Source organism: Oryzias latipes, chromosome 14 (genome assembly GCF_053564925.1).
Source record: "Oryzias latipes strain Hd-rR chromosome 14, Olatipes_Hd-rR_3.1".
Taxonomy (NCBI): domain Eukaryota; kingdom Metazoa; phylum Chordata; class Actinopteri; order Beloniformes; family Adrianichthyidae; genus Oryzias; species Oryzias latipes.
The window spans coordinates 23,224,326-23,240,322 of record NC_136250.1 but is presented as its reverse complement, the minus strand read 5'-3'; the positions used below and the strand labels follow the sequence as shown (position 1 = coordinate 23,240,322).

The 15,997-nt window shown below is 43.3% G+C and overlaps 1 protein-coding gene across 2 annotated transcripts in view; it reads right to left on the bottom strand.

The window, feature by feature from the left end:
- Positions 1-15,997, bottom strand: part of med13a (mediator complex subunit 13a) — an 84,240-nt gene that overhangs the window by 7,496 nt on the left and 60,747 nt on the right. Inside the window, exons 11-22 of one of the 2 annotated variants that reach the window (XM_023962920.2) lie at positions 15,674-15,704; positions 15,229-15,350; positions 14,929-15,028; positions 13,714-13,925; positions 11,139-11,335; positions 5,079-5,983; positions 4,582-4,749; positions 3,699-3,922; positions 3,405-3,594; positions 2,114-2,501; positions 1,758-1,983; positions 371-562 (exon numbers count right to left, since the gene is read on the bottom strand). In XM_023962920.2, the coding sequence (XP_023818688.1) occupies positions 371-562; positions 1,758-1,983; positions 2,114-2,501; positions 3,405-3,594; positions 3,699-3,922; positions 4,582-4,749; positions 5,079-5,983; positions 11,139-11,335; positions 13,714-13,925; positions 14,929-15,028; positions 15,229-15,350; positions 15,674-15,704 (2,955 nt within the window). The remainder of the gene's footprint in view (positions 1-370; positions 563-1,757; positions 1,984-2,113; positions 2,502-3,404; positions 3,595-3,698; positions 3,923-4,581; positions 4,750-5,078; positions 5,984-11,138; positions 11,336-13,713; positions 13,926-14,928; positions 15,029-15,228; positions 15,351-15,673; positions 15,705-15,997) is intronic. The other variant, XM_023962921.2, reaches the window with a different exon arrangement.

Sequence of the window (15,997 nt, the reverse complement as noted above, 5' to 3'; positions counted from 1 at the left end):
AACAGTCCTTTTCCTAAAGCGGGAATCAAAAATTCAACACACTTCAGGAATGTAGTTAAGCATCTACAGTAACGTAGAGTAAACTTGAGAGCAACAAAGATTTCACTGAAAGTTCTTTTTCTGTTCTTTCTTTCTCTAGAAAGCAACAGAAAAACTCTGTTCATTAGAAAAACATTTTCTTTCTCAGGTTAGGGTTCAAGTCTTCCTGGAAAGCTCTGAGCCTCTATCACTCAGCTGCTGGCTCACAGAATCAAGTGTCTATTTGCTGAGCAATCAATCAGGGCACAGAGGACTGCGATGTGGCAGCTAAGCTGCGAGCATCAACAACCGTCACTACATTTCTGCTGCTGGAAGTGGAACTTCGCCTTACCTCTGGGCTCCTCAGTGCCGTGTCGATGGCCAAGCCCGGACCGAAACCCGTGAGCGACTTGACGTTGGTGGAAAAAGGCAGCGGCCGTCTGCACTGAGTGAAGGCGGAGAACGCTAAAGATTTGAGGTGCTGTGCGTAGATATGACAATGCTCCCCTCGCACTGGCTGAAGGAGGTACTGGCAAGGTACAATCTGAAGACGAACAAAAAAAACAAGACCCGGAGATGAGTGCAAATTCCAACAATGTTGACCACAAAAGTGAGAAAAGCTAGCAATTTTACATTTAAACTTGCGAAGCGAATTAAAAAACAGAAAACTCACATCCAATGTATGCAGAAAATGTCTAATTATATAGTTTGATCGTTTGTGGAGGACAAGGTATCGTTGACTGTATTTATCTCATTTACAATGAACGAAGACACGGATGATGTTCAGAGATCAGGTTCATTTCTTTTGAAGAGCTCTTCAAAAGCATCGGGAATCATGTCTCCATGTCCGTCCACTGCAGGAGCTGCTTCTGAATGACGGACGCTTTCAGCGCTACTTCTGTCTCTGTGACCCAGTTGATGACTTCCTGTTCCGCATTAGTCCCAGGTGGGCAAATTCAAAACAAGAAGAATACAAATAGAGGAATCTTTTATTACTTTCTCAATCTTAAAGTTCAGCGGGAAAACGATCTCCTCCATGTTGGTTCTGATCCCATTATCAACGTGTCACTGGCCAAAGCTGAGTCCCTGATTGGTTGATGCAAATTTGACGCCAAAGTTCAGATATTTGAACTATGAAACATTGCTCAGCGATGCCCAAAACTGCTGCCAGACCCCCCGCAACGCAGAACCTCTGACTGTGACTGAGACTGGTCGTCCCAGACATATGTATCGCATTTGGTGTGAACGTAGCGTCAAAGCCTCCCTGTCAAGGAAACATCTTTTTCAAAATCTCAGTAAAAAAAAAAATCTAAGATATGACTGTGACCGAAATATAGGGTCAGGAACAAAGACCAGCGACTTGTTCTTGCTGGACAGAAAAAGGTTCTGAGAATCAATAATTCAATCCTAACTGAAAAAAAAAGGGTGTGCGGAGAAGCTTCCTTTGATGTACAACAACCTGCTGACATTTTCAACAGATAGAAGAAGTGAAGCATCTTGGTGTGGTAAATCAAGGATACCTCAGACTTTGTGCAGCTGTTGGACGATGACAGCCTCTCTGTAAACTAACAGAAAAACGTCCTCTTCTTTTTCAATGTCCCCTCTTGGCTTTGCTCAACCGTTTCACACTCATATGCTCCTTTAAAAAATCCTTACCAATTGATCTGTCGTCAAAAAAATGTTGAAGAGCTCCACTGCAAAGCGCAAAATAGGGTGCTTTTCCCCGAAAGTGTGCTCACCTGAACAGAAATAGAGTTCTGAATGTGTGGCGGCAGGGACTGGAGCATCTCGAGGTAACATCGCAGCAGGCTGAGCGTCCACACGCTGGAGTCCAGCTGCCCTGAGCATCCGTCAGCTTCCTCGTAGCTAAAAGGATCCACGATGTAAAGAACGATGGCTGGAGGGTATGTGACAGCATGGGACTCCCCGTCTGTTGGGACGCCCACTTTCTCTCGCTCCAAAGTGCTGAAAAAAGGAAGAGGAATTCAAACTGTAATCCAAGTTACCACACTGGTTTAATTCGAATGCTCAGAATATCACAAATTCTATGAGAAAATGACAAAAACATGTGAAAAAATGTTTCTGCTCCAAGTACCTCTCAAGGGGCTCTGTGGACCCCTGGGTCTGGGTGTTGGAGGTGTCCCCTGAGCTGCCAGTGTTCTGGGCACCAGCCTGCTGTCCCAGCTGGCCGTTCTGTGAGCCCTGGCTTCCCATGCTTCCAAAGGGAGGGAAAGAGCTGGGTTTGGCAGATGAGAGTGTGCTGGCAGGCTGACCTGAAGATGCTGAATGGCTGTGTAGGGATGCAGAGGCGTTTGCAGACCCGGCGCCGCTGCTGCTGGTAGGAATAGAGGAGGAGCCCTGATGGCTGGCAGCGCTGGAGGCAGAGCTAGGCTGTTGTGTTGAGGAGGGCTGGTTGGACGTGGGCGGGGGACAGGGTTGTGTGAGGAGCGAGCTGTCTAATGGCTGCGAGGCAAGATATGGTGCTAGAAAAGAAGCAAGAAGAAACCATTAATGACCATCCAAGGTCAGACGGAGCAGACGTGTCGGAGGAGGCCAAAATACAGTACGGAGTGATCAGCGCTACATGGAGACAGTGGCTGTTATTTCTCAAAATCAGTTTTATTACGGAGTCTTAATGAGTTCACAAACATAAAACGTAAATGTTTGTGCAAATATTTGAAGAATTTCTCTTCTAGATGCAGCAGAGATTAGTTATTCCGGCCCACAGCGCAGCTGAAGCGCTCGCAGTTATTTTGTCCTTAGTACGGGGAGGGTAAACATTCATTTTTTTAAGGTGTGATTACCGGCGTTAATAGTAACACCCCTGGTTGCTGGTAGCGTGAAATGCAGAGGACTGAATTTGTGGTTGGCATAACCGTCCTAATCATGCTGTGAAACAGAGAGGTGTGGCTGCACCTTAGCCGAAATAACCACTTCAAACAGCCCGTCGCATAAAAAAAAAAAAAAAAGACAGACGCCAATTTACATCATAATAACAAACAACAGCGCAGATAATCAGTCGACCCCTTGTGTCTTTGCTAGGATGGCTTGGAAAAGCGTGTCGCCCTGTGCCACCTTTAATCTGAAGATAGGCTTTTATTTTGAAGTTCTGTCTAGTTGTTTCTTCCAGGGATGTTCGTCGTCGGTTGCCGTGATAACAGCTGTGTCCATGAAACGATAGTAAAAATTTCTAGAAAATTTCTCTTTAGTTTAACAATTCACTCCATTATAAAGCACTGCTGTCTCTGACAAGTACTCCTGTGAAAAGCCTGTGGTCAAATAACTGAAGCAAAAAGGCTTGGCTGAAATGTTTTCTGAACCAGTGGTACTGGGGGAGGTGTGGAATCAAAAGCACTGCTGGTAAAGTGAATAGCAGTGACACATACCGAGGTTGTGGCGGCACACTTGTGCATAGAGCTTGAGCTTTGTAAAGGCGTCACTGTTGCCGCTGGCAGCCTTCAGGAACCAGTCGCTGACGGGCTTATCCGCCAGGCTCTGGGCTTCGCTGCCACCAACCAGGACGATGCCGTCAGGGTAGCCTCTTGAGATGGGTCGGTGCTGCCCCAGGCGACACGACTACAGAAGAACCAGCGTTAAAATACTCAGAGGAAACAAGAACTAAAAGGGCAAAAATAAATAAGAAAAACATTATGAAGATCTCGCAGGAAGATCTGCTCTACCTCATAGACGGATGTGAGGTCTCGAAAGAAGCTTTTGGCGCCGCTCAGTAGGGCCTCATTGTCAGGACAAACAACCAGGTACCCGATGTCCCGCTGGGAGCCAAATGGATCAAGCAGCAGTTTCTCCCAATAGGGCAGTGCAAACGGAGAGAGCACCAAAAAGTCATACTCATAACCCACCAGGAAGGTCGGAATGGGCAGAGGCTCCGGAGACTCGTCTGTGCCTTTCAGACAGAGAGCAGGGAAAAGGGGAAAGCAGGACCAGTAAGTACAGTTAACATTTGAACACTGCAATCACACAGAAAGCAACAAAAACATTGAAGATCCACTCCAATCCTCTTTTGACCTAAGTGTTTGCCCTTTTCAGCCAAAATCGAAAAACCTGTAATTTCCTAGGACATAGTTCCTGCAGAGCGGCATTATTATCGTTAGAAATTTGCCTTTGAGCTCCTGTCATCCATCTGTTTACACTCTCTCCTGCTAGCTGACAGCCCCTCACAACCCCATCCTCACATTAGCGCTGCAACAAAAATAGTGAGCAATAACGGAGATATCCAGCCATACAGTTTTGAGCCTGATGTCAGCTCAGACGAAGAAAACAAAGACGTACGAGTATCTAGTCATCTAAATTTGGATGCTTCGGAATAGAGAGGAGCAGGGAGCTAGTGGATCACCCAGCATATTTTCTACGTAACAAATACAGACCTTTCTAACAGTATTTTCTCTGTCTGCTCCTGATTTGAATTCAGAAATACTCAGAAATGTAATTTCAATCCTAATTTTCTTTATATATGTCATGAAAAAATGTAACAAGAAGATGTTAAAAGGACCACTTTCATTGAAGTGGGTCTCTAAAGAGTTACATAAGGAGATTTCATCCTACCATAAGAGCCCCGACCAGCCATTTTGTGGAACTGCTGCCAGGTGAGGGGACCCTGAACGCCCCACGACCTTACGGTCCTCTTCTTCTGGATTGCATCCTGAAGAACAGGCTGGAGGGACATGAGAACCCGCAGCACATCCTGAGAGCACAGAGCGCTCATGTCTACTGCTGAGGAACAAAAGCACAGGAAGTCAGCGAGAGCATGACCTAAAGTTTGATTACAACTTCTCCACCTGAGGTTTTAAGGGTGCTTTTTTGTAAACAAAATATGTTAGTTTCTAATTTTTAATTATTTTTTACCGCATTTGAACATTATAGATCTTAAAATGTATTTAGAAATCACTAATTTTCATAATTTGTGGCAACTGAAGAATCTAGAAATGTGTTGATATGGTTCAAAAAGAAAGTTACTAAACTGTGAAAGAACTTGCAGGCATTTTACGATTTTGCAGAACTTTTTTTTTTTTTAATTAATTTGGGCTCGTTTTCAAACTTACTGTTTTCTTTGGCCCACTGGTGCAAACACGTGCTCTTCACTAGAACCTCATCCACTTTGTCACCCGACATGCTGTCCATGAACTCTCTGCCGTGCTTCAGGGCCATGTAGCAGTCGCTGCAGTAATCTCTCTCCTCCACCCTAACACAGGGGGGGACAGGGACCCCGCTTGGACCCCGCTTCACCCCGTCGTGCTCTAAGGTTACGATGGCTGAGAAGGGGTTAGTGCACTGATCCTGCAGGAGCAGAATCAGCTCATCCGGGACGCGATCTCCTCTTCCTACTCCAGAAAGCCGAAGCTGCTCGAAGCGCTTCTCCACCTCCCTGCTGACGTCTGTGCCGCGGCCGATGATGTCCAGCTCGTCCTCAAGGAAAAGGCCCGACCCATTTCCGTAGCGGCGGTTGACCACGGCGCTGAAGCCGCAGCTGCAGGGCTCCTGGGCTTCACTGATGGGGTCACTTAGGTACACGCCGACGTCGGCTCCTTTCAAATTCATGTTACACACGCAGATGCAGCAGCTGTCAAAGTTGCAGTCCTTGAAGAGGTTCATGACCGACTCGGAGAGGATGAGCGTGACGTAGAGGCTGTGCGCTTCTGGGATGGAGGGGACCGTGGCTGGCTCCACCGAGTTCAGAGGCCGGCAGGTGGAGGGGGTGGACGCCGGCGAGTACAGATCCGAGTTCTCGTATTTTAGCGAGCCCTGGACGCTGGACGGGCCACGAGGCGTGCGTGGGGTGCGAGGTGTGCGTGGGGTGGGGGCAAAGCGAGGCGTGGCGGGTGAGGGCAGAATCCCGGCACCACTGTTACTCGGCGGAGCGCTGTTGGATACAAACGGGGCTTGGGTCTGCGGGGTGTAGGTCTGGCTGTAATCCTGATCCATGGTGCTGCCCACACTGGGGATGTTACTGAAGGGAGGACAGATTAAAGGACATGGGTCAAAGGATTCACTTCAAAAGGTACCGGAGCACACCCGCAGATGAAAAGCCCCTTCAAGTACGAGTCAAGATGATGATAGCAGTATGTCAGGTCATCCTCCGACAGCTCAGCCCGTGAAAGCTGGAGTTGTCATTACAGAGACAATTTTCTTCCAGAAACTGCAGCCTTCACTGAGTTGGTTCAGACACCAACAAACAATTTTCCAACTGTCGCGATGAATTTGTAAAAACATTTCAGGTAATAAAGCAGCGGCTGGAAAACAAGGTTTCCTACAGGAACAATGCAGATCGGATTTTGATTGCACACCTTTACACATATAAGAGGGAAAAAAAACTCCAGAGAGCAACAGAAACAAACAGAGAAAAAAAAACAGGGGAAGACATTCAATAAACATTTCAACAAGCTTCCCTGTGAGGTAATAGTTATTTTTAGGCTGGCGAGCAACTGTGAGGAGGTAGGCAGAGCCAAAGAGAAGGATGGAAGGTGGGGGGAAGCACACCGTGTCCCTCCATATACTCTGGGACTAGCTCCTGGCACAGAACCATCAGGAGGAAGTCCCGGCATGAGTCTTCCTCCCGCCTCACTACAGTCATCATAGAAAGAAGGCCGTGGTGCCGCATTACCGGCTAAAACGATCATGCTTTGTAAACAGATACGGTGCCTTCAACTGCTGGCACACACATCTAACATAACCTATAGCTACCGTATTTTTCGGAGTACAAGTCATGCTTTATTGCATAGTTTGGTCAGGGACGTGACTTGCACTCAGGTGCCTCTAGAGGGCACTGCAGGGTTGTGTAACAGTGTTTGCTACTGACAGCAACACAGAAGAAGAAGCAGCGCTCAGTCTTTTGGGCATGTGATGTGCATTCAAGAACCCGCATTCAGCCCGATAGTCCAACAATACTAGCGCATTTACCTACATCTGGAAATAGCTTGGTGTGAAATGTTGTAGTGGTGCAAATCTGGTGAATCTTGCTCCACGCTTCTTCTTTCACTGCTCTATTCCTATATTTGGAAGACTTAGTGTCATAGAATTCCAGTTGAGTACAAACCGCAATTATTAATTTCTCCTCCATGATCAATTTTCCAATGGTTGGAACCTCTATATATTGAAAAGTGCGCTACCCAAACCCATGCCAAATCCCAAATCGAGTCCCTGACTGGTTTAGCTTTCAAATCGTGTTCAATGGCGTTTTGTACGTAGAGCCTGAAAATGATCGCAGAAACGTGTGTACCGGCATGTGAACGCGAGAGTTTTGAATGCAGAGGCCCGAAACGTGCATGTGCACGCGCTTACATGAACGTAGCTTTATGCCTGGATTAGCGAAAGCGAGACAGAGGATGAAGAATTCATCAGATTTAGAAATTTAAATCAATGTAAAGCAGGGGTGCCAAACTCAAACTCACAGTGAGTCAAAATTAAGCAGTGAAGTAAAGTCACGGGCCAAACTCAACATTTATTGAAAAATTAACTGAAACTGATATGTAACGTTTAACCTTTTCGTGTAGTGTTTTCCCATGTTATATTCTTTCGTTACAGCCACGTTAGCTCCGCACAGAATACAAGCAGGTGTGTCTTTATGTTTATGAACAGATAATCTGCCTCCCACCGGTTTTCAGAGCTCCTGTTGTCCACCTATATTTTTGTGGAGGGTAAAATTGGTTCCATGTGACTGGAGCATGGCTGTCAATGACTGTTAACAGATAAAAGGAGCGCTTGCTGAACGCCATACAACACATACTAGCAAAGCATTGTGGGATTTGTAGTATTAGCGGTACAGTATATACCGCGGGCCAGTTCTAATGCACATTTTATTTGATCTCGCGGGCCAATTATAATTACCCTGCGGGCCAAATTTAGCCCCTGGGCCAGAGTTTGACCATGGGATGTAAAGAGTTTAGTTGACTTTTTCTATATATTATGCTTTTGTGAAGAATTGTCCTCATGTTGTGCTATTATACTAGTCTCCTCCAGTGTTTAATGAAGCTAAATAAACATTCATGTTTTACATGAGTGAAGCGTGCAGATTTACCTTTCATGATGAAATGTCTGTTGTTGGTCTTTTTTTTTATACATTTCTCTAAAAGTGTGACTTCTATGTACATTTTCCTTCCTTATTATCCATTTTTTGGCTGCGGCCTCTCATAGTCTGGAGCGACTTGTAGCTCAAAAAACAAGATACTTGAGTATGTTATTCAGAAATGGAAATAGCTATATTTTATACAGCTGCTTAAACGAACAAATAAAAACAAACGTTTAGTGGAAAAACAGCCTCTTCTTGTTCATAGGAGTATTCCTCTGACATTCCTCTCGTCATGCAGCGCTCCTTGGTTAGAACTCTGATCTAAAATTGTTCTCACATCAGACAGGAGTATAAGCCCACAGTCCTGCTACTGTTGATGTCTAGACTTTAGTGAGCCGGAGTACGACAGTTCACAATTCACTTCATTCGTTCATACTTGGTGTTGGTTAAAGCAATTTTAAAAAAACAAATCAAAGTACGTGTTTTGTGCATTTAGGAACATTTTATTCGCTCAAATGTGCAGTGTTCCCTCGCTACAAAGCAATCCATTTTTCCCCCGGTCTTGCTGTTATGTTAGGAGGTCATGCCTGCCATCAGTCATTAGACTTCACAATTCATCTGGCAGCCATGGATTTACATAAGATTTTTGAGAGTTTTCGACTGTATATTTTTCTTTTCTTCCCTGTATATTTTGTGTCTTGTATTTATTTGATCTCTTTTCTTGTTCTGTGGTGCTGCTACTTTAACTAAATTTCCCTTCGGAGATTGATAAAGTTGGTCTTGGATCTTGAATCTTGAATGTGGATTTTATTTACTGCATTTTTCCCATCCAATTTTTATTAACAGTAAACTGTGTTCTGATTGGCTGATGACCTTCTCAATCAATCTCCTGTGTGCCGTGTCTCCTGTACAGCTTGTATCCAGTCTGCCACATTTCCATCATTCTTTAATCACATTTAGATCTTTGTTTTTATTTTATAATACTGGGCCTTTATTTCTAAGAAGGTTTGAACTTTGAGAGTTTAAACAAAAGAGAAAAGTGTCAAATGTTTCATTTCTGTATGAGAAAAGTGTACAATGTGTGTAGTGAGGAGTTTTACGGCCTCAAAACATCGGTAATTGTGCTTTTTTTGCTAATTTTTTTTTTTTTAGAACGTAACCCCAGCAACAGACTAGGGAACAGTGTACTTAAAAAAAGGACACAATCAGACTGAGATAATTCAAAAATAAATGAAGTTTGTTACTGTTAAAGAGTGGCCCAATTAGATCCAGATTAGAAAACCTTAGGGGAATGACAAAACAAATGTTTACGACTAAAAGCCTTCCAGGTTCAGGTGAAAAGCAGAAGAAATGCTTTGTCAGCAAACTTGTGAAACAGTGGTAAAGAAAACACACAGCTGTGTGGCATGGAAGTGCCATCTCCTCGCTTCAGCTGTAATTCTGGTCCAAAAGGCATTTTATTCTCAATTCTCGGCTCTGCCTGACACACGAGTGCCTGCTAAACACAGCTCTGTGTGGACAAAGTTTTGTTAAATAAACCCCATTTTGTGACTCACCAAAGAGTACAACAGGCACACAAGTAGAAGTTAAATAAACCAATAGGATAAAAATTCAACTGCTGAGAACTTTCCACTCCCGTGGAGCAAGGCAGAACTCTGCTGCAAACGCAAGAGAGAAGAACTAAGACAAAACAGTCAAAAACAATAGTATTAATTCAAACCACTGACTGTATCTGAGAACAAGCCTAAGCGAGTCTAACCTCACCCATAAAAAATGGTTTCATTTCAGCTCTAACCAAATGAAGTCAATTCAGGTGCCACTTTTTCGCAATACAGACACCGCCATGTTGGAGCCAGACGGCGCCAGTCTGTGTGTTAATTCCTATGGCAACCACTCCTGCCAATCAGGAGTGAGCTTGTTGGAAGTCCACAACCCTTCCAACAAAACCCCATGTTGGAGGTGAGGCCAGCAAGCACCACATGCTTTTGCTGAGGCCTCTGATTGGTCAGTTTTTAACTCGTATAATTTGCAATACATAAAAAAAATATCATGAAAAAAATTTGGATTATCAAGAACATGTAAAAAAACATTATTAGATCAAGAACGGTTATTGTGACAAAAAGAATGACTGAGTAATAGCTGTTTATTTCTCTATAAAAGTCTATGGCTGTGTCCGAATGCCCACCCTAACTACTTACCATGCTCACTACTTTTTCTTTTTAAACAGTGAATATGACGTCATCGATTTCACAAAGTTAAAATCGAATTGATATGAGCGTTTTGCGACGATTATTTATTCAGTTCAATTCCATTTTGTGTGTATAGCCCAAATTCACAGCAACAGTCCTCTCGATGGGCTTCGTATCGGTAATTGAAAAAGTAGTTTTTGAAATGTTAAAATCGTATCGGTAATCAGTAATTCGTATCGGTAATTGAAAAAGTTTTGAATTGAAAAAGTAAAACATAAAACCAAAAGAATCATGAATACATAGAAGTCAATAGGAAAATACTAAATTTATGAATCGACTGTCTTCTAAGGATAAAAGCGCATACGATTTATTAAAAAAATACATTTAAATACAGTTTATTAGCAAAACTTGTTGCGACCCAATGCATTGTGGTCGCCAATCTAGTGATGAGTAATGGTTTTTTGCAGAAACTTCTTGGAAATTTCCAGGGCACTTCATTTTGGAATTGAAGATTCGGACAGCACTACAAAACGGCGAATGCACCATATTGTGCACTATGTAGTGAATAGGGAAGGAATTCGGGCACAACTCATGGGATTTTGGCCACGAGGACCAGCAGGTACTTCCTGAATGGAATGCCAAGGGGGAGGGGTCACTTAAGTCATTAATCCAAACAAGCTTTAACTTGAGTTGGTTTGTTTCGTATCTCTGCCTTAAATCTGCACAGAAGTAACTGATTAGTTTGGCCATTTGGTTTATCATTTCATCATTCCAGATCTGAGCATTAAGAACGAAGACGTATCAAAGCACAGCGTCAAACAGAACAACAGCAAAAGGCTCAAAGGTCCAGAAGTTCCCCACCGTTCTGACATTTCTTTGTTTGTGGTAGCAAACCAGCAGTTCTGTACCTGTCTTTGTGGAGGAAGGTCATGACGGGTACTGGGTTGAGCATCTCCCGGCCCATTGTCCAGCTTGGTCGGTAAGTGCAGTCCTCGGGGGTCTTAATGGGGGGCAGACACTGGCTGGGTAAGGTCTTGAGGGGGGCAAACATGGAGCAGCCCACAAATGGCTGACACTGCTCCGGCTTGTATACGAAAGAAAAGTCCTGAAAGATGAAAACAAACTTCAGAATCAGAAGCAGCTTTAGGAATCCAGAAAACTAAAAAAGTGTAGGGAAATAACAGGCAAAGACATTAATAAAGACTCTGTCCATGAAAATTGTGGTTTTAACAAGTTCTTGTAGCATTTTTCTGATGATGGACATATATGGAAGATTTTAAGATTACGAAAGAAGATTAAGAAAACGGCATTTCTGAGTTTTTCTTTAATAATAGTAATAATAATTGATACTTTATTTATCCCACAATGGGGAAATTCTTCTCTGCATTTTGACCCATCCCCTGGGGGGAGCGGTGAGCTGCAGACTAGCCGTGCTCGGGGGGCCAACGCCTGGCTGGGTAGAGCGGGGATTGATCCGCCGACGCTTCGGTTGTTGGACGACCTGCTCTACCACCTGAACTAAACTGCCGCCCTTTAGTCAAACTGCTGTTAATCGGGAGAAAATGAAAAAAAAAAATCTTATTTCAAATAGCACACTGTTGGGACACAGAAACTGCAATGGGTGGGCCAAAGTCTACCTGCCCCGCTCCATTCTGATGCAGCCACATGCAGACAAACAGACACATCAACGGCCTTCCGTTTCCTCGTCTGAGCTGGAATCTGGATCAAAACTGTACGGCTGAATGGCTCAGATACTGCTCTGCTTTTTTGTGGCACTGTTAATGTTAGCTTGGGTTTTTGAGGTGCTGGAAACTAGCATGAGAGTGTAAACAAGGGGACAATGGGATGTCAGGGGAGGCTTACTTTGTGCCAACAGTCCCACCTTCAACTCAGAAGCGAATTTCTGATGAACTCCTGCAGCTCTGCAGAAACTATGTCTTCAAAAACAAGCCAGGTTTTTGGATTTTGGCTAAAAACGGCATAACCATGATTCAAAGACCACTGGGAACACTTTGAAAATAGATCAAAATAGATCGAGGTGCGATACTGAGCCTACAATCAAGTCATCTCTAAAAGATAGGGTGTAATATTACTAAAATAAATCATTGCAGAAAAGTAAAACATGACAAAAGTGTCCAGACCAGGAGTCTGCAACCTGAGGCTCTGGAACCACATGGCGCTCTTTTACCCTCCATTGTGACCCTTTCGTTGAAGAAAAAGAAAAATTTACCATTTTTAAAAAGTAACTTTAAAGTACATAGTAAGTAAGTAGAAAAGTCCCCCCAAAAAACCCCTCATACTTTTATTTTATTATATTCTTATTCATCTCATTCAGGAACAGTTAAAGGACAGAGTTGAGAGACGAACTTAAACTTAGTGACAGATTATTGTGTATCACCGGAAATCAACTGAAGGTTGGTAAACACAGCCGGAATTAATGTATGAAAAGCCATATTTCCTTTTTTTTTTTTTTTTTTAAACAAATTTGTGGATTTTAAGTGTGCCTTGTGGTTTGAAAAACACAGTAAAAGTGACTTACTTAGCTGTAATTTCATTTCATTTAGTTAGAGTTACACATTTCTGGCTATGAGGTACCACGAAAAACAACCAAATTATTTTTTTTTTATACTACTGGTGAAATGACCAACTACTACAGTTGCTCTGTAATGCAGGGTGTCTTTTATTTTGAAAGGATATCATGTGAACCTCTGTTATAAACTATTTCATATTTTTGAAATGGACTAATTTGTCTTTATGTTTATGTTTAATGTATGTAAAAAAATCAATGGTTCAATTATATTTATCATAATAGCACAAATAACACAAATGCAAAGCCGTATTTTATTTTTCTAAAGGGTGAAGTCAGACTTTGCTGCTGGGTTGTTGTCAGAGAGAAATTGACCTGTACGGCTCTTTTAGTACTGAAGGTTGGAGACCCCTGATCCAGGTGAAGCTTTTTCCAACCCAAATGCCCAAAAAACAACAACAAAACCTGAAATGTGCAAAGTGTTTTTCCCTCATTGGTTTCAGAGAAAACAGAAATGTTAGGAGCTGACAGTTTCCCCGAGCAGCAGAGAAATATTGGGGAAAGCTTTACACACTTTCCATCCTGCTCAAAGCACACTCTTTTAAAGAATACAGTGCCATTTCGGTCCGGAACGCTGGGTAAGGCTCCTTTGGAATTGACGCTAAAAGCTTTACAGCAGCTACCATTGAGGAACAGAAAATATAAGCTCTCAAGCATATAGAAATAAAAATCTCACAGCTCCTTTAATGGACCTCAGGGTGTTTATCAGCAGCGCAAATCAGAGCTAAGTATTTCCACTTAAGTGTTTCAAACAATAAAATCTACTGAACCAGAGAGAAAGTCATGCTAATAAACAATCTAACGGTTTTGTTTATGGGCATTTGAGCTGCACATCAGGCACTGATGCCGCTTTGGGCAGTGTTTAAGTATAAATCCCTTCTTCTTTGCAGACCTACCTTCACCTCGGATGGTTTGGGGCTGCAGAAGCTCTCCTCCACCTCGATCTTGAAATGGCCTCCCAAAGTGGAGATGCCGTCCAGCATGGTCATGCCCGTGTTGGGCTCCATGCTGCCGTACTCCTTACTGCACATGTTCATTGGCGAGTAGCCCATGATGTGCTGCTCCAGGGAGGGGGGCGTGGGATACATCTGGTGCAGCTCCGCCGAACCTTTGCAGGAGACGGGAACGAGAGGCGGTCAGTATTTCGACAGTCAGGAACTCCGACACTTCGACACTAAAGTTAAGAATCCAGCTGAGCCACAAACCATTTCAGATAACAAGGAGGACTCAAAAACTGCTGTCTGCTGCCATGTGTCAGTGTCACAGTGGCTTGTATCCACAGCTGATAAAACGCTTAGTGGCACATGCTTGCCTTTTCATCAAGGTTTCCCTTTCTTGTTGTCTTTATGAGTGTTTTTACAGAAATCTGAAAGTGTTGCTGGAGCAAAGTGTAAAAGGAGATAAAAGCAAGTTTTGCCTTTCATGTAAAGGAGATCAGCCTACACTGCTTTGTCAAGTTTGCTGGTAAAAAAGCCAGCTCGTAAAGATGCCAGACAGAACCCAGACCGCAAAGTCTCGAAACACACTATAAGTTTGTTAGTGAATATGACTTTAGCTCAAAGTCACACCGGTGAATCCTCCTGACAGGAACTTTGAGGAATAGTTCATAAAATGCTCGGCTTGGAGCTAAAAGGTGACAAACTCACATTCATGGTTTTCACCACTAGGGGGCAGAGCCAAGTGTGAGCATCAAGTGTGCAGTTACAGTAAATACCACAAGTTTATTAAGTGGCAATTTAACTCAAATATGAGCACAGCATTGGAGCAACAGGTGGATTCTGGCAAAAAAATTTTTGTCATAACACCTTTTAAAATTAAAGCCCTTTAACAAAAATGAGAAAATGAAATTATTTTCACAGCCTATATATATATGTATACAGTATAAGAGTTTCACTTTCATGATAATTCAATTTTTGGCTTTATTCCCTTTAATTTCATAGCTGCCAACATTTTAAGTGTTGTAAAAGTTTTAATTTTTAAGATACTGATGCAAAATGAGAAAAAAAAAGTCCCTGTAGATGTGAATGATCTGGAGATTTATGCACAAAGATTTCAGTGAGGAATGGAGCATCAAACAAAGAAGTCAGTGAAATCAGAAGGTGAGAGCTTACTAATGCAGGACACATGGTCCAGCGTGGATGCTTTTGGTTCCTTGCTGGTTAGTCCTTTGGTTCCTTTTTCGTCTGTTCGCTCAAGTCGCTTGGAACCGGGCTATGAACAAAAGACAATAATAAAGGGGTGTGTCCATCTGATGGTCTAATTTTGCCCGTCGTGTAGTTTCTGTAAACACTGCATCATTCCTGTCTGACCGACCAGCAGCACGCGTGGCAGAAACACACGCTAGCACGGCTGGTCCGACCGCCACGCGTAATGAGATATGCGCAGCGGTGTGAGCTGAGGTCTCCACTCACCGCCAGATCGTCTTCGTCCGAATTGAAGAGGTTGTCGAGGTCGTTGATGGACACCACCAGGTCGGTCTCGTGGATCAGGCTGGTGGAGGCCATGCGGTTGTGGCCCACTGCCCCCTGTGCATCTGAGCACACACAAGAACAAATGAAGCTGTGGAAGCTGAGACCCACACAGAAGGACGTAAAAAAAACAAAAAAACAAACGCTTAGCCTTGAACTTTACTGCTTCTACCCTGCACAGCCTTAATTAGATCCAATTAAGATCATCTAAACGGAACTGGAGTTTATTGAGAAAGACCGTTACTGGTTTAACAGTAGCTCACTGACACAAAAACGGACTCATCTTATTACAATCTGTCAGATTTTCCTGGTTAAATAAGACCATAATATTGAAGCCTGAACAGCGGTCGCCAAGGGAACAGTTGGGAATAATAAAGAAGCATCTTACCATCTGATGGACCCGCTCCTCCATCTTCACTCTGGAGGGGGGACATATCACAATTACAGTCAGTAATGCAGATTTTAATCAAGCATTCAGTTATTTCGTGCTCTCAATTAACAGTCCAAACAAATAAATTAAGTACATATCATGAAGCTAAAACATCATCTAAATAAATGTACAACCCAGTGTAATACTGCTAAGCTGGTCTCCAGAATTAACTGATTTAGTTGGAGCAGAAGATCTCGGGCTCAAACACTGCATTCCTTTGCTTGGTGCATGAACTTTAGCTTCTCCAGGTGAAGAAGAGCAACAAGAGCAGGCTGTGAAACC